Below are 19,954 nucleotides of genomic sequence, written 5' to 3' on the forward strand. Positions count from 1 at the left end.
CTTATGTTATATCAACTTAAACCTGCATGAAATTGATAGGAATATGATTTATTTTCTCAGAAATAGCAAGTATTATAATCGTTATGTCTTTAATCCACTGACAGACTAGACGTGACTACGGCATTGACAAGACCTGACCTGGTACTTGCCATTTGCATTACTAGTCACTTCACAAATCTCAAACGACGACATCGTTAAGTCCATTAGTCATATGATGTCAACAACAAACTCCATTTTGATGTTGTTGTAGAGAAATTCAATTATATTAAATGAAATTCAGATACTTTTTGTAAATAGCAGCAATCTGGCGAGTTTTATTTATCAAGCAGACAGCACATGCCAACATGAATGCTTTAATATGTGCATGAAATTCATAATTTTTCATTGGCATTTTACACTATGCATCTCCTTTTAATCAAAAGGTAATATATTATTTTCTAACTCCCTCAAAATGGAGGTTAATAGCTAAATTTCCAAAATCTGGCAGCTTCTACCACTTACTGGGAAGGAGTCATTTCTCATTAAATGAGCCAGACTCCAAAAATTAAGAATAAACCCATTCAAAGGATGAATTTCACCCAAAATCTCCAGAACATGTGCTTATACATATCCAAAAATAAAATGAAAACATTTCTGAACTTACTTTTCGTGCAATCATCATTTGGACCATTGACCTTGACACATCGTTTTTTGGAAATGCTAAAGACGTTTCCATAATTACACTGTTTGTCCTCCAATTTCCCATAGCTGCATTCAATGAACTTCATGCAGTTGGTTGGATTTGGCACTTTATGTCCATGTTTACAATCCTTCGAAGCTTGAGTTGTAAGCATTGTGGAAGCAAGCCCTAGGCAAGAATAGATAGAACATAAATATAGAAAAACTTGTGTTAGGAAATATGAGCATCTTTGTTAACCCTTTTGTATTGAAGCCCAATCAGGCAGACTGACATGTAGAAATAAAAAGTCAGTGCTGCATCAGTACATGAGAATGGTGTGAGGATGGCCAATCTAGATTTACAGAAGGCCTGTAGAACCTATTGCCAACCAAACATCTGGCCCTTTAACTGGTTTCATCAGCATATAGTGTGGCTTTAAAAATTGCTCATCCAGATCATGGCCTCAAGGACATGCCTGCTTTATGAGATGAGTTTTTCACACTATTATTCAAAGTAACATACCAATTTAACTAGATTCTCTCAATGGACTGACTTTACTGGGCAAAAGGAATTTCCTGGAATTGCAGATAAAACCATTTCTACCTTTTAACTGCCCATGTTGAAACCATCTTGGATATTCTACAGTGATATTTTTAATTAGCTACTGTGATGGATGTTAGCATTGGCACCATTTCATTTAACACAGTCTTTAGAAGCCTTTAGTGAAACATTTATTTTTAAGATGGTCATCAGTGCAGCAATTTTGGATAAACAACTGGCAACAGTTTCATTTTGGACCAAGTAGGTATTCTAACAAGTCCAAGGGTGAATAATCCCTTTGGAAGGGGAAACAATATTTCTACAATAGACATCATGGTAGTCACAATAAGGGTTAGTTGTTAGAGACCAGCAAACACCACAACAACTCTTGTCAAGAAAACCATGTCTCAAGATTAATATTTAAGAGTAGTAATGAAAACAAGTTTTTCAAGATGGCCAAAGACTGGATGCCAGATTAGCACCATTTTAGTTCAGGATGAACAAACATTATTATGAGTCTTCCAGTAAAAAAACTCATGCTGTGCTGATATGAGCATTCAATCAGTCTGAGAAGTGACAAGATTTTCAAGCTTGCCACAAAAGCAGACACCTTACATGTCAGATTGGCACCATTTTCATGCAGGACTAAGCAGACATAATAAGAAGTCTTCTGGTGAAAACATGTCAATGCCTCGCTATTCAGGAGACATAACCCTAAGATTTTCAAGAGGACTCATGTAGCAGCCGTAATTTATATCAGATTGGCACCGTTTTCTTTCAGAATGAACTAGACTTCATGGGTGTTTTAGTGTTGTTCTTCCAAATGGATGATCATATGAACAACATTTTCAAGACTGGACATTAGATGGATCATTTTCATTCAAGATGCAATTGTGGACATCATTAAAAAAAATCATCTGGTGAAAATATCAAATCAATGTACCTATCTTTTCATACCTGCCATAACAAGGTGTGTCATGTTAAAAGCATTTGCAGCTCCCAAATGCCTTTTCACAGGTGTGTTTCAAAAAACATCATTTTCAGAAACCAATTTTAAAAAACAAATTTCAGTACATGCTTGTTATATTTTGTAGCATGTATACATAGTAAATAATCCTGTTTTGAGCCAAGGTAAAACTATTCTTGGGGCAGTTTAAATAGCAGCAATTAAAGGTAAAGACTCAGGTATAAACCACCATTTCACATACTACTTAAATGGTTGACAATTGCTAGTGTGACTGCCGTTGGTAAGCCCATTGTGCTAATAATAATTTGCATAGGTGAAGATCTTGAAGTAATAATAATAATAATGACTATTTAGAGAAGGTAACTCAATTAGTTACAGATCTAATCTACCTTGAGACCTTCTACAAGTAAACAACCCAATATAACTAAAACAAACAAGATGGTGGATGTATGTAGGTCAGTTATTAGAAATCATTGTTTTGAATGAGAATGTTTAAGCCATCTGTATTACAGATTACTGACAAGTTGTGAATGGCTACAACATTTCTTTGAAGATGGATTTTGCTCCACTATAGAACACAAAGCATGACTATTTAATTTGTCAGAATAGGGTCCAAGTGCAATTCATTTATGAAGACAATTCAGGAAGCAATTAGCTATCAGCAGAGCAAGATAAAATCAGCAAAATAAATTTCAGAACTCCTTGTTGACAGTTTTACTTTGTGAAGCATGCCAGCAAAGTGGAGGGGGGGCATTTAATTCTTTACACATACCGCAAATGACATACTGACAGATGTCATTCTGTGTGTACAATGTAGAAAAAGGAGCATCATGTGTAACATTTGACACTGTAACACATTTGACACACTGTAACACATTTGACAAACGGTAACACTTTTGACAGTGTAACACATTTGACAGTGTAATACATTTGACAGTGTAATACATTTGACACTGTAACACATTTGACACACTGTAACACATTTGACACATTGAGTTGAACATTCAGATTAGTTCTTTTATTTATTATTCATTATCTTAATCAAATTGTTAAAATACTATTAATTTACCTATGGTTTCAGGATGATAGATTGAAAGACAATAAACACATGCCTGTGTTTATGCAGTTGATTTATGTTTTTAAAGCATTTCCACCTGTACTTTACAGAAACATTTGTTACTGCTGTATTACCTGTAAAGCCCCCATTAAACCTGAAAATAGTATCCCCCCCATTCTCCAAACGAAATGGTCAGTCCCAAATGTGATACTTATTTTTCTATAACAACATGCATATCGCATGATGAAGATTGCCTGCGATACAGTTTGGACAATGCTAATGTTCTGGTCATCCAGAACAAATGACCAGGGTTTAAATGGAGAATCCAGCAGAGTTATTTGAACACCAGTACCATCCAGTCTCTAGTGATAAACACAGCTGACACATTACCTTCTTTCTGTTTAATAAACTACAAAGACCATCTAATTAAGTCTATATTTGCAATCCAGTGGATTTTAAAGAATGTATGTTTTTATTTAATGTCTGTGTGGTTGTGATTATGTGAGTGTTTGCATCGTTGTGTATGTTGATGATATTTGACAATACAATGTCTACGAACTATTTTTCTCTTTGTGAGTGTATTAAATGCTTTGAACGAGACAATTTTCTTTTTTTCAGGTTTGAATTTCCAATCACATTATATACTCTTATTTAAATAGTTTATCAATTGGATGTCATATTTTTTTTTGTGGGGGGTTGTGCACTCACCCCCTTATGGGACTTCAAAACTCTTTAGTTGCACACCCACCCCACCCCACACTGTCTGGGATTATGACATAGTGGAGTGGTGATGAAAACATATTTAAGACAGATGCCGCCAGATCAGTGTCATTTTGGGTCAGCAAGACATCACAAGAAGTTCTTATGACCATCCAAGTTGAAGTGGCAACGAGATTTTTTTAAGATGGCTGCCATGGTAACTATATTGGGCATTAGATCAGCACAAAGTTCATTTAAGCCCAGCTAGACTGCACAAGCCTTTTAGTGAAAATCCCATGCTGATATGACCATCCATTCAGAAGTCTTGCATGCATGCAAAGTTTTCTGGGGCCAGATCAAGGAGATCAGCATGAAGATCATTTCTGTCAAATTTAAACACAAAAGTGTCATTGTACTAAAACTAAGAAAATTAACTATAATAAATAATAGTTACTCAGCTTTAATTTTCTTGTACCTCAAACACTCAAACTTATTTTTTTTTATATGTGTAATGTTTTGCATTCTTGTTCAGAAGTGCTTTTTGCAGCATTGTAAAAATCAAATGAAATTCTGAGCTCAAAATAGTCACACTTAGCATTCATGTTAATGATATTGATGGAGATGTGTTTTTCCACATATATTTCAAATGTGCTCTAAATGAATCTTATTCAACATGCTGAAACAGTGCTCAGGATCTGCAATATCAAGATTCAGGTAACCAAGGGCCTTCAGGATCTGGTCATGAAATAGAAACTTAACCATCATCTTTGCTGTAGCTTCCTCATTGAAGGACATCACACTCCTGAAGAATGACCTAAGCTATGTTGGAGAAATGTCATTTGGGTTGCTGTCATTTGTGTCACTTTAGGCACATGGTTTGACTTCTCATTTGCAGTGTGCTGCCTGCTTTTCAAAATCATTTTTCCCCTTTTAGAAATGTTCAAATATGTGTCACAAATTGTGAACTTTACCTATGCAAAACAGCACAGTGTGCTCACTCACTGCAGTCCTCAAAGAACTTAACCATCATACTAGCTGTTGTTGGATAATTAAGTAAATTGTGAAATTGTGGTTTATATCTGACCTCTTTTATTCTTGACCTCACTATTTAAACTGCCCTAAGGATAGTTTTACATATCGGCTCCAGTCAGGACCGTTTCTTGTTTATACATGCTACATGTTACAGGCACATAATGAAGTGGTCATTTTCTTCCATTTTTACCAAGATTAATAAAATTCATGTTTTTTTTAAACATGTCCCTATCAGGCAGTTAGGGAGTAAAAAAATCATGGTTTTAGTACGACAAGTGTTATGGCATGTATATAAAAAAGTGCAAAATGTGCACATGTATACAAGACAGAACAGGGAGGACAGCTTCAGACAGCTCTGGAGATTCAAAAAATCTGGTCAGGAGTTTTGACTTCAAATCAAGATTATTTTCTTTGTGCCAACTTTTGGCATGCATATGGACAAAATTGACAACTAATGAACAAATGTACTTTTCCTATATTAAAATGTGTACATCTTAAATGTATGAACACTTTCATGTTGACTTCTTGCCATTTACATTGTCTTTGTATGCAGCACAAACATTTTTAGCCCTTCTTACTAGGTCAATGCCTGGATTATGCTTGCTGAACTCTACACTTGGGACGATGAACTGTCATTACTGCATACAGTTTTCCTCAAGTCAGCCTGAATTTTCCCCAAAATAGAAAAATGTCTGTCCTGAAATGTGGTCCTTCCAATGTATGCACTAAAATGTGGTAATCTTTGTACAACACTATAGAGTCTACCAAAAAGTTTATATTGTACACTAAGCAGATTCAGGTCATCGAGTGCCTGCCATAACATCAAGACTGGTGCTCTCTGGGTCAAATTTGGGAAGTTCCAAAAACTACCATTCAGGAATGGCAGAATGTGTATTTATGTCCTTTTAATTTTCCAACAACTAAAATTTGTTTCCATTCATTGGTCAATTTATCATTAGAAGATAAATGCATTCCATGATACCAACAGAAATTTCAATACCAGTGCATTTTATGCTACCAGAGGTCTTTAATAATGACTAATCCAACTATAATCCATTGAAATCATTAATCCTTTCCAAGTTACTTCAGATCATATAGAGTATAATTCATTTCCAGAAACTTACAGTTTAATAAAATTGTTAAAACTAAAATGACCCTGTCAAAAGAATCCAAGCAATGTTAACTGTTTCATGCTGTTCGAGTTCTTAGGTAACCTAATCAGGACATTAATCCTTTCTGATTAACAAATAATCACACAGGATACACCAATTATTAATTTTAGGTTATTGTTTTACAAATTAGCAATTAAAGTGTCAAGCTTAAAGGGTAAGTCAATTCAGTCAAATGATCAAAGGAAGTATGTGCTGGGAATATGCTACACCAGAAGGAGTTGTAAAAAAAAAAGGGCCTAATACTTCTAAAAATCCTTTCAACATTTTTTGCAATTCCAGGTATAATAATAAGGTTGCATGGTACAAAAGGCCTGTGCTAAATACAAAGTCTTTAATAAGATGGTACAATGTAAGCACCCTCCCCTATGAAACACTCCTGCTGATAAAGCTCTGGGAAGAAAGAATGGTTGTGATGCAACAAGACTGTACTTGTGTCACTTAGGACTGACCAGACCTTGAGCTAAAGGTGGTAAATCTTCCAAGTCATGAAGGAAGAGTAGTGAAAACATACTTGTGTGAAAGGACAGATGAATGATTTTGGATGACAGGTAATGAACATGGCATCACTTAAGCTCTTTTGGTCCCTAAAATGTAGAGCTAAAAACCATTTGAATTTGACATTTAATACCACTCATAATTCCAACTTACTGAAACCTACCAAAATACAAATTAATCCAATACTACCCAGTGTTCCATATTATCAATACCAAACAAAATACAAATTAATCCAGTACCACCCAGTATTCCAATTTACCAATACCTAACAAGATACAAATTAATCCAGTACCACCCATTATTCCAATTTACCAATACCTAACAAGATACAAATTAATCCAGTACCACCCAGTATTCCAATTTACCAACACCTAACAAGATACAAATTAATCCAAATACCAACCAGTATTCCAACTTACAAATGCCAAACAAAATACAAGTTAGTCCACTCCAACCCAGTATTCCAACTTACCAATACCAAACAAATACAAGTTAATCTCATACAACTCAATATTATAACTTACCAATACCTAACAAGATACAAATTAATCCAATACCACACAATATTCAAACTTACCAATACCTAACAAGATACAAATTAATCCAATACCACTCAGTATTTGAACCTAATAATACCCAAGATACAAATTAATCCAATACCACAGTATTCCAACTTGCCAATACTTAAGATACAAATTAATCCAATACCACCCAGTATTCCAATTTACCAATTGCTAACAAGATACAAGTTCATCAAATACCACTAAGTATTCCAACTTACCAATACTTAAAAAAATACAAATTAATCCAATACCACCCAGAATTCCATATTACCAATACCTAAAAAAATACAAATTAGTCCAATACCACCATGTAGTCAAATTTACCAATACTTAATACAAGTGAATCCAATACCACCCAGTATTCCAATTTACCAATACCTAACAAAATACAAATTAATCCAATACTACCCAGAATTCCAACTTACCAGTACCTAACAAGATACAAGTTAATCCAATACCACCAAGTATTTCAATTTACCAATGACAAACAAAATACAAATTAATCGTCTCACCCAGTATTCCAGCTTACCAATACCTTCCAAGATACAAATTAATCAAATACCACCAAGTATTTCAATTTACCAACAACCTAACAAGATAAATTAATCCAATACCACCAAGTATTTCAATTTACCAATACCTAACAAAATACATAGTAATCAAATACCACCCAGTATTCCAACTTACCAATACCCAACAAAATACAAATTATTCCAATATGACCCAGTATTCCAACTCACCAATACCAATCAAGATACAAATTAATCCAATACCACCCAGTATTCCAATTTACAAATACCTTAAAAAATTCTTATTAATCCAATGCCACCCAGTATTCCAACTTACCAATACCACTCAGTATTCCAATTAATCAATAGCTTACAAAGCACAAGTTAATCCAATGCCACCCAGTATTCCAACTTACCGCTACCTAACAAGATACAAATTAATGCAAAACCAACCAGTATTCCAACTTACCAATGCATAACAATACAAGTTAATCCATTACCACTGAGTATTCCACATTACCAATATCTAACAAAGTACAAGTTAATAATAATAATAATAATAATAATAATAATAATAATAATAATAATAATGACTTCGAATAGCACCTAATCTTTAGAAGCTCTAAGCGCTTTACAACATTAGACAACACCTATAAAATAAAAAACAATATTACAAAACACCATGAAATTAGAGAAAAAAAACCATTAAAAAACAAAAAACATGCTGAGAATATTTCAGGCAGGAAACATTATTAGATCTTTAAGTTTGTTCTTGCAATCGAAATAAGTGAGTTTTGAGAGCCCTCTTGAATGTGATCGCTGTGCCTTTGTGTCTAAGTTCAGTGGGCAATTCATTCCACGTTGCTGGGCCCTGGTATGCAAAAGAATGCTGTCCATATGACTTTGTTTTCATAGTGGGAATAATGAGTATACGATTGTCAGAAGAGGAGCGTAAGTATCTTGCTGGTGTGTAAACATGGGTGAGATCAGATAGGTATGTTGGACTCGAGTCCGACAGTGAAACGTAGCACAGAGAACAAATTTTGTGTTTGATTCTGGATCGAATGGATAGCCAGTGTAGGGTACAGAGCAGCAGGGAGGTGTGCTCTGATCGTGGTACTCTAAGTATGATCCAAGCAGCTGTGTTTTGAACTTTTTGAAGTTTCTGGAGTAGATATTGAGATGAACCAGACAGAATTGAGTTACAATAGTCCAGTCTTGAAAGTACTAATGAACACACAAGGTTTCAGTGGCATCAACTGAAAGATATTTGTGAATTGAGCTGATGCGTCTCAGCTCAAGATATGCAGCCTTGCATATGTTCATGACATGTTGGTGCAATGTGAGAGTACTGTCCAGAGTAACACCTAGGTTTCGTACTGATTGTGTGAATTTAATGTTGATGTTGCTGATATTTATTGTTTGAGGTAAAGGATGTGAATGAGAAAGTCTTTGTGTTGTGATCAGAATGGCCTCAGTTTTATCATTCATCTGCAGCTTGTTACAGGTCATCCATGATTTCACATCAGAAATGCACCTCTCTACATCTTGGATGGTAGCATCAACTTCAGTTGGGTGGCTAGATTTGTATATTTGGGTGTCATCTGCATACAACTGGTGAGACACTGGATGATGATCTATGACACTTGCGAGCAACTGAGTGTACAGAATGAAGAAAACAGGTCCAAGAACAGACCCCTGTGCAACACCACAACATAGATCAACTGGGATGGAGTGTATTCCATTTGCAGACAAAATTTGTGTCCTGTTGACGAAGTAGGACTTGAACCACAAAAGGGCTGTATCATGAATGCCAAATACATGCTGGAGACGGTGAAGTGATATATCATGGTCTATTGTGTCAAATGCTGCAGACAAATCAAGGAGGGTGAGGACTGTAATCTTTCCGTTATTAAACGCAGAGAGAATGTCATTAACTACTTTTAGAAGAGTAGTTTCAGTACTGTGGCAAGGGCGATATGCAGATTGTACATTGCTAAAAAGACTGAATTTAGATGAGATACAAGCTGGGATAGAACAACCTTTTCTAAGATTTTTTATATGAATGGGAGATTAGAAACTGGGTGGTAGTTCTTTAAATCATTATGGTCTAGTGTTGGTTTCTTCAGCAGAGGCTTTACAATGGCAGTTTTGAAAAATGATGGGAATTCCCCAGATGAGAGAGAGGTATTAATAACATCAGTTAGTGAAGGCAATACTGGATCCAAGCACTCAAGCAGCAGTGATGTTGGAATTGGATTAAGTTCACATGACTTTGGTGCACTCTTCATCAGGATTGTACACACAAAATCCATAGAGTCAGGTTCAAATGCTGCTAATGGTTGCCGCTCAAATTCTGTATCCCAACTGTATGGTGACGACGAGTCAAATGAAATTGTAGTGTCAAGCTTATCTCTAATGGTTTGTACTTTGTCATGGAAGAAATCTGCAAACATGTCCAGAAGGTCGACTGGAGAGAAGGTAGTTGGAAGTGGTGTTGATTTGTTCCTTGACATTAGCTTGTTAGTAATCTCAAAGAGCTCTTTGCTGCTGGAACTTTCCATGATCTTAGTAGTGTAGTGGGCTGATTTTGCTGCATGGACTATATTTGTGACATTCTTCTTAGCAACTTCATAGATTTGCTTATGAATAGTGAGTCTGGTGGAAAGCCAGAGCCTCTCAGCTTTCGATGGTCTCTTATCAGTGCGAAGTTGGTCCCTAACACCGCTATACCATGGAGAACACTTTTGAATTGATACTCTGCACTTGGTAGCTGGGGCATGTTTGTCAAGTAATGAACGCAGACAGTTATCGAGTTGTTCTGCGGTAGGAGGTAAGCAAGTTGTTAGGTTAGCTTGGATGTCGTGCATTAGATTGGTTTTGTTTATCATACGGAGGCTTTTCTTAGTAGCAGATAAAGGTGGAGGGTTAGGGACTGATATGTCAAGATGGCATATAATGCAGAGGTGATCTGATGCAAGGTCATGGGATACCAGGGAGGACCGTAGAATGTTATCAGGTCTATGAAGAATCCAGTCTAAAATGTGACCATGTTTATGGGTGGGTTGGTGAACTGATAGTTGACACAATAGTTGACACAAAGGTTGACGAATTAATAGGGATTTGAATTAGGTTATCTAAATTAATGGTCAAAATTTTTTTACATTGTTGAGCCAAAATAAGGGAGGTAACTGGGATTCTTCCTGTTCTACGCCGGCCAGCTTTAAAACAACGTTTCTTTTTTCGCTTCTGTTTACATTTAGGTAATGATGAATGTAGTCCCAGTTCATTTAGTCTAGAGCACAATGTAGTGTGGAGAGCCAAGGAGTGATCATTTAAAGCTATTAATGAGGGTCCATCATAGTACAAACGGGTTGACTGGCGAGTATCACATGATGGCGGTTTGTTCAAAAACAGTGCAGCAAGACAGCTGAGAAAAAGTCTAATTGTTCTCATTTCCAAAACAAGGAGATGAAGAAACACATACGAATTTAACAGCCAATACATAATGAACACAATAACGAAGATGAAAACAGGCAACAAGCATAAATATCATGAAAACGGCACAAAAAATGGAACAGCTGCTTCAAGCCGGTTAAGCGATAGTGGCCATCTTGTACACAGATGCCACTCAGTATTCCAACTTCCCAATACCTAACAAGATACGAATTAATCCAATACCACCCAGTATTCCAATTTACCAATACTGAACAAGATACAAATCAATCCAATACCACCCAGTATTCTATTTAACAATAGCTAACAAAATACAAGTTAATCTCATACCACCCAGTATTCCAACCTACCAATACTGAACTAGTAAACACTAGTGGCATTGGCTTCAGTCTATTCAATTCTTATGGATGTGTTTCCGGGGGGAAAAATTTACTGTAAAAAAACCACTCATGTATATAGCAAGTTTCACAAACATTTTAAAGTACATTGAAATAGTTTTTTATAGATTTTCTGTGCAGTAGCATAAAGTTATGTTTTATTTTGACACAAAATTTATTGCTTGGGGAAAGGGGTTCCATCATCTTTGAGAGTGGATTATTGGTCATTGGGTCCTCAAGCTTGTGCATGTAGGAAACAAAATTCACATCAACAGGTAAGACCATATATAAGTGTGCATTTTATTCATTTCTAACAGTTAAAATAAACTAAAATGTACCCATAAACTTAATTTCTGCAGTCAAGTAACATTTTAGAGCATTCAAAAGGGGAATTTTCAAGTTTAAAAGGCTTTCAAAAAAACAAGGTAAATGATTATTTTCCATCCTGAACTTACATAAACAATGCATTTCATATCATCACTAGAACATAAAACTGTTTCAACACTACCACTTACTGAGCTTGTAGAAATGGTGAAAATGTAATCAAGCCATTTGTTTTGTCAACATACATGCCATTAACAGGGATATGATCTATATTCTAATAAATCCCATACAACCCAGGATTATAAATTACCAATACTTGACCAGTTGATAGCAGTGGCCTTTGTTTCAATACCTCCTGGGGAAAAAAACCCTGGTCAAAATGACCCCATCTAAATGGCAATAATTTTCGTGAATATTTCAAAGTTCAATGAATTTATTTTTGATGCAATCAATTTCTGTGCATTAGCAAAAATACAAGTATGTTGACTCGATTTAGGACCAACTAGACCATGGGATAAATCTCTATAAAGTTTTATGTCAATACTCCAGGCAGTTTCTGAGAAGTAGCTATATAAAAGTCATCAACAACTGATAACAAATTCCAACTCATTAGTCAATCTTTCTCCACAGCCCAAACACTGGAGACATTTTCATCAAAATTGGCATCCACATCATTGCCATCATTTACCTCTACTGTACTGTATGACATTTTATCCATGATGAAGAAAACCTAGTTTTTCATCCAAATTGGCATCCAAAGAACTGCCATCACTATCTGCTTCAGCATCGCCAGTGATCTGATATCCACATTCAAACTTGCCTGTGTACCTTCTGCCTTTATTTCCGTACTTTCAAAAAAGCCCATCAAAAGTAATGATGTATTATGCTGATAAATGCAAACTTCTGCAAAACGGTAGTGGATTAAGGGAATGTACCAGTGTAATCAATTAAAAAAAATGAAAAGGCAAAATATAACAAGAATCAAATCTCAAATGGAGACATTTTGAAGAGACTTTAAAATGAAAATTGCTGTGTCGTCTTAAATTTACACAAGATTCAATAAATGCCAGATGATATTTTGCCCTATATTTGAACAGGAATTGCTGCCTACAATTCCAGAATGTAGAAAAGTTAATTTAAAAGTTTTTATAATACATCAACAAATCATCCAATTAACCAATTTTTTCATTCAATTTGGCTTTATCTAAGTCTAGATACTAATTAATCTCGTACCACCCAGAATTATAACTTACCAATACTTGAGTTGACATAAGTGGCTATTGTATTCATCACTGCATTAGTGAAGGGTGTTCCATCTGGAGGAGAAAAAAATTCCTTGTCAAGAAAAAACACTTCTGTAATGACAATTTTCATGACTATTTTAAAGTAAAATGAACTCATTTTATTACTATCATTTTCTGAGAATTATTTTAAAAAATTACATTTCTTGACATTAAATTTACTGCATAGCAAAAGGGGTTATATCATCTTCAAGAGTGCATTATTGTTCATTGGATCATCATACATCAATATGACCATCTCTTCAGGCTGCTGTGGTGGCCATAATGGATGCCAGATCAGTTTCATTTTGGATGAGTTAGACAGAAGTCTTTTAGTGAAAAGCCCAAGTTTATATGACCATTCATGTAGAAATTGTAGCAATAACAAGATTTGCAAGAATAGCTGCTATGGTGGTCATAATGAACTTTAGATCAGTATTTGTTTCATTTCGGATCAACTCAACTTCAAAAGAGATCTTTTAGTGAAAATCCCATGATATGACTGTCCATTCTGGGGGAGTAATGCTAAGAAGATTTTCAAGATGGCCATTGTCATAGCCATATTAAATGTCCATGGGCAACACTATGTATTTTAAGAGTAGGGATAACAAACATTTGTTAACAGATGAACAGATGACGGATGGACAAAAGAGACCATCCCATAAGCTCTTCTGGTTTATACCATTAGTTAATTTTAATTTAGGACCATCAAGACATCATAAGTCTTTGATAAAAGACTTGATATGTTGATATGACCTCCATTTCAAAAGGAACAGAAATAACATTTTCAAGAATCCCACTGTAGCAGTTATACTTGTCGTCTGACACCAGACTTTACATTTAGGACCAACTAGACCATAGGATGAATGTTTATGAAGTTTCTTGCCAATCTTATGAGTAGTTTAGGAAGATAACATATCTGTCATTTATATTGGGACATAATAAAATAAATTTTTTCTATCCCAGAACTTATGGTGAAACTTTTATTCACCTATGTTGCATGTCCCATGACTTGAGAAAAGAAATACCTTTGTGTTGAATCTGCTCCCCCCACTCCATATTGTAATAAAATGGATGAAGAAAATGCTTTTTTAATAATAAAATGAAAGAAACTAAACTTGTATTGTTATCATATATTCTTTTTTTCACCATGAGCATTAAAGAAAAAATGTATCCATGAACTCCATATATGTAGCATAGACATCCATATTGTATCATGTATGGCACATCCTTTTACTCAAATACAGCATTAAATATATCATTTGGTGTAGATTTATTTACGTAGACCAGTTTTTAACCATTACCTGATGAATGCAATCATTTCAAGCATCAACTTTTTCTGTTACTGACTGTTGACGTGAGTTACATCCCCTTTACAAATAACTTTGAGCATGTGATAAGGACTGGAAGTATACATAACACTAAAATGGAAGAACATGATTTTATTTGTTAACCTTTGGTTCTTTATCCATTTTTAGTTTGAAAGCATAAAAACATTAGTTTAAAATAATTCAGTTTCATGGATATCCTCAATTTATTTGAATAATATTGACATCTTACATGTGTTTTGATGGAGTTTTCTTTATTCTGAGTAAATGATGTTCTAACATTAAAATATTAATAAAAACACCAAAAACAAAAATTGGAATGAAACACATGGTCTTTGTTCTGGGTACATGTCTAAGAAAATAAACAGACTTTACTATATTATGGACATCTGTTCGTTATACACTTCATAACATGTTTATACAGTTAACTGGAATAAGAGGTACTTGTCTGGATGAATACCTGAACTTTCATAGATTGTTTTTGTAATGATTAGTAAAGAAGTGTATTAAGGGCCAATACAAGTAGCACCTCCTCTGAATCCTATACCAGTATTGTTGGTCCTATTCCAATGACAGACAGTGGCAACAAATATACTGTTGCAGCCACAGATCATTTTTCAAAGTGGTCTGAGGCTGGAGGTCTCCCCAATAAAAGTGCTGATGAAGTAACAAAATGTCTACTTAATATCATATGTCGCCTTGGTCCAATGGACTCGATCTTAACTGATCAAGTAAGAGAGTTCACAAACAACCTCACAGATAACCAAACAAGTGAGATGGATATAGACCACAGGATTTCCTCTGCATACCATCCACAAACCAATGGGCAGAGAGAACCTCACAATAGGACCAAAGAAATATGCTATCCAAGATAACCAATGACCAAGCAACAAATTGGGATGTCTGGTTGCCCAGTACACTGTTTGCATAAAGGACAAGTGTACAAGCATCTAACATGGTCACACATTTTGAGATTATATATAATAAAAGGAAGGCTGGTATCATTTCTAAACCTAGCCAAAGCAGAATTCTGTCATAGATGTGTTGGTAAACATTCACAAACGAAGTTTATATGTCAAAGTGTAACAGAAATTAAAAATGCACAGATCTGGCAGAAGTGAAATTTTGATAAAAGAAATAAATTCTTTAAACCTTTTAAATGGAAGTTCTTGTTCTTATGAAGAATGCAAATAAAATAAGGAGATTTGGCTGCAAATTGGCACCACAATGGGTGGGCCCTTAAGGAGATTTGGCTGCAAACTGGCACCACAATGGATGGGCCCTTATGTAGTTAAAAGATGTTCTTTCAAAGAACAGGGTAGATTGCAAAATAAGTGTAGTCGCTAGCTGCCGATTAACATTTATCATTGTAGCCATATTAAACTTTTACAAGGAGACCAGCTATGACAAAAGCCACAAATTCCAAGAACGCACTGACAGAACTACTGAAAAGACTCAACAAAAAAACATCAGACTTCAACTCCTCCAACAGTAAGTAACAGAAGTAATGGTAATCCACCTAAAGTTCTTAAAAGACAAACGAGTCAACATTCAAAAAGACTGCCAACAAGACTTCCAATGAGGTCCAAGGTACACAACAAAAACATTCATAACAGCTTCAATCTGACAAAAAAACATTGCTAAGACAGTTGCACGAAAATGCAAATCAACTTTATGAAGCAACCAAAGTATAATTTACACAAAGACATCCTCAGCACCAACAAAAAACTGCAAACTGTATGAGGTGATAGCAATTGTATATTTAGAGCTATAAGCTTTGAAACTGAAGGAAGCAAAGAGAGATACAACACGTCATAATAGTATTGTCAGGCATATGCATTCCACAATGGTTACTAAAGAGCTTATCAATTACCTCAACGAAAATGTAAATAAGTATTTATAGGATAGCAATAAAAAAGTCAAGTCAAATACTATGTGGGCAACTGATGCAGAGATGGGTGCTGCATCACTCTTATCCAGACATTTATTTGTATAGTGCTAGTGGATCAAATTCCAAAGTAGTTAAGCAGTACGAGTGGTTGAGGTACTTGCGTTCTTTCACTCAGTCTGAATTTATTTAGAAAACCTTGCAAATGACCATTTAAATGTAGTGTTAGGTTGCTAAAAGGAAGCATGAACAGTAATATAAGTTGTTTAATTCCATGCAGGTGATTTTTGAAAGGTTATTGGTCTGAAATTGCAATCCATAAAGGCTCATTTGAAATAAACCCTATGTAAGAGTTTAAGTTAACCATTATATGTATTATATTTCACATGTGGGCTTTAAGCAGCTTAGGAAAGGGTCCATTTATGAAAAGAAACCAATTGGTTATAGTGGGAAAAGAATCAGCAAATGTTTCCTAGAACCTACAGTGCAAAAAAAATTTTAAACAATTTATGGTGTCCCAACATACATGGTCAATACAGTAGCTACGAAAACCTTGTACTAATCAACCCAAGGATGATGGAAGAATGGACATCTCACACATTCTTCTGGACTCTCACACCTAGGTCTTTAGTTCCATATTTGATTAAAATAATTATGAGAATTGATGATATTAAAATTAGTCTTGAACATCCTTTACTTTTGTCTCCAATAATCATTCCTGGATGGGAGACAAACACCTCTTTGAAAACAAACCTATAAATGCCTTCATGGTTGCAATATCAGCTAGACTCATTTTGGCAGAGGCTTCTTCCTGCACTCCTGTTCTAGATAAAGGTCTGCTTCTCTAACAAAATGTTACCAAAGATTCTGATCCCATGTCAGATTAAAATAACACCAAGGTAAAACTTTATACTGGCATATTTATTGGTTTCAAGCTGTTTGCGCTCTTTAGTAATCCAATCAGAACTTGGTAATTATCTTTAATCTTTTCTGAATAACAAATGATCATACAGTATAAAACAATGATTATGTTTAGGTTATATTTTTTTAGGAATAATTGATTAAAGTGTCAAGCTCGAAAGGGTAAGCTGTGATCAATGGAAGTCTTTACTATGTACTATGTTAGAAGCAAGGCATTATAAAAAATTGGAAAATTTATATCTGTAATAATAATTTGAATACTCAAGATTATAATGAGTGATGGGAGGGACACAACACTCCCATCTTGGGAGACAAATGCTCCCAACCTGGAGACAAATCAATGGAGAAAAATACTTCTGGCTGGCAGGCTCAGATCTACGGAAATGTAGGACAATGACCTTTTGAGTTAAGAATGTAGCACTAATAGACAGGTCTTCACTCATCTATTTTTTTGGTTCTAGCATGAAGCTAGCATAAGAAATAACTTGAAAAAAATGTAACAAAAGTCAATGATGCATGTAATATTAGTTATCTACTTCTGTAATGAGGGTGTAGTACTTCTCAAAATCCATTACCTTTACATTTTTTTACATTCCTGGTAAAACAAGGTTGCTATAGTCCTGTGCTAAATGCAAAAAAACTACAAGCATCATTTAGAACCAACTAGACTAGAGGTCTCAAACTAACATGGAGGCCAAATGACATTTTTTTTGGCCAAAGGGCAGCACCATCTTTGTTATCTCTTATGACACCAATCATTTTGCGGCGACATATGGCTTGGCAGGCCAAAATCAGCCTGTGGGCCATGTTGTTTGAAACCCCCTGAACTAGACCTTGGGCTGAATGTGTATGTAAAGTTTAATGCCAAAACCCTAGGTAGTTTAGAAGGGGTAGTGACAACAAGATTGTGGGACAGATGAATGAATCTGGATGACAGACAAAGGACAGCAGGCCATCCATTAAGCTCTTCTGGTCTAAAATAAGAACTAAAACTCGTTTGAATTCATCATGTTCAAGGCATGTCGCAACTCCTCAAGTCCCTTGCCAAGTTGCATGGTGGACACTGTGCCCACAAGGCACATGAAGCCATTTGTTTCTTACCAATATGTAAAAAGTTAACTGGGATATGATCCGTAATTTAATTAATCCCATACTACCCTGTATTATAACTTACCGGTACTTGATGAATTGACAACAGTGGTTTCATTCCCTGTAATTAAGGGTGTACCATCTGGGGAAGATAAAAAAATTCCTTGTTAAAAAAACAATGTAAATGGCAATTTCCATGAATATTTCAAGTACAATAAATTCCTTTTTTTATGCTATCAATTTCTGAGAGTTTCTGGACACTAAATTTTTTGCATGGGAAAAGAGGTTCTATCATCTTTAAAAACTGCATTATTGTTCATTTAGTGTTCACACTTCAATATGACCATCTCTTTAGGTGGAGTTGTGATTAAAGATGGCTGCTGTGTTGGCCATACTGGATGGTATAACACCACCAGTTTTATTTTGAACCTTCTAGATATCATAAAAAGTCTTTTAGTGAAAATCCCCAATTTATATGACCATCCATGTAGAAGTTATAGCAATAACAGGATTTAGGGATAACAAACATGTTTTAACAGATTAACAGATAATGGATGGACAAAAGACCATCCCATAAACTTATCTGGACTATGACAGTAGTTCGTTTTCATTTGGACCATCAAGACATAATTAGTCTTTTAGTTAAAACTTCATGTTGATATGACCACCAATTCAGAAGGAACTGTGAAAACAAGATTTTAAAGATGACCACTGTAGTGGTCAAACTGGATATCTGGTCAACACACTTTATGTTTAGGACCAACCGGACCATAGGATGAATGGGTATAAAGTTTCAAAGCCATATTCCTGGTAGTTTAGGAGTAGCTATAACAATCTTGTACCCAATGATGGGTAAATGATCATCTTGTATGTTCTTCTGGTCTATCACACTTAGGGACTTCAAGCATATTTGATTAAAATGATTATGGGAATTGATGCCATTAAAAGTAGCCATGAGCATCCATTACTTTTTTCTCCATTAATCATTCCAGGATGGGTGACACAACACCCATTCCAAAACAATCTTATAAATGCCTTCATGGTGCAATATCAACGAGGCTCATTTTGGTGGAGGGTGGATTCTGCCTACACTCCTAATTTAGGTTTCCTTATGTAACTTAATGTTGCCAAGTCTTGCTTTGTTTTTATTTTATCCTTTAATCAGCAAGAAAGTGCAAGCACAACACATAATTAGGAAAAAAAAAAGCATAACGATTGCACCAAAAGCATAATGGCTGGCATGTATGCTTTATATTTTTTCTTGTTGCTGTTGTTGTTGTTGTGGGGTTTAACGCCATTTATCAGCACACGATAGGCTATGTATGGCAGCCAATATTAATGGTGGAGGAAGAACCCAGGAAAATCCCGGGAAGAACCACCGACCCACGCGAAGCTACTGGCAACCTTTCTCACATACCCACATTGGTCGAATCCAAGACTCGAACCCACGCAGACAGAGGTGAGATGGCAGTGATCTGTAATGGAGAGCGCTTTAGACCACTCAGCCACTCGGGGCCCCTTATATTTCTTGAAGAATGGAGAATGTACACTCTGTATCAGCATAAGAATATTAAAACTAAATCACAACCATGATTAGTC

At 35.4% G+C, this 19,954-nt stretch overlaps 1 protein-coding gene across 1 annotated transcript in view; it reads right to left on the bottom strand.

Moving 5' to 3' along the window:
* The window catches only part of LOC149807279 (uncharacterized), a 266,051-nt gene that overhangs the window by 28,812 nt on the left and 217,285 nt on the right, over positions 1–19,954 (bottom strand). Inside the window, exons 52-54 of the mRNA XM_089953277.1 lie at positions 18,441–18,497; positions 13,103–13,165; positions 644–847 (exon numbers count right to left, since the gene is read on the bottom strand). Coding sequence (XP_089809403.1) covers positions 644–847; positions 13,103–13,165; positions 18,441–18,497 — 324 coding nt within the window. The remainder of the gene's footprint in view (positions 1–643; positions 848–13,102; positions 13,166–18,440; positions 18,498–19,954) is intronic.

Source organism: Sinohyriopsis cumingii, chromosome 1 (assembly GCF_028554795.1).
Source record: "Sinohyriopsis cumingii isolate HCF-2022 chromosome 1, ASM2855479v2, whole genome shotgun sequence".
NCBI classification, from domain to species: Eukaryota; Metazoa; Mollusca; class Bivalvia; order Unionida; family Unionidae; genus Sinohyriopsis; species Sinohyriopsis cumingii.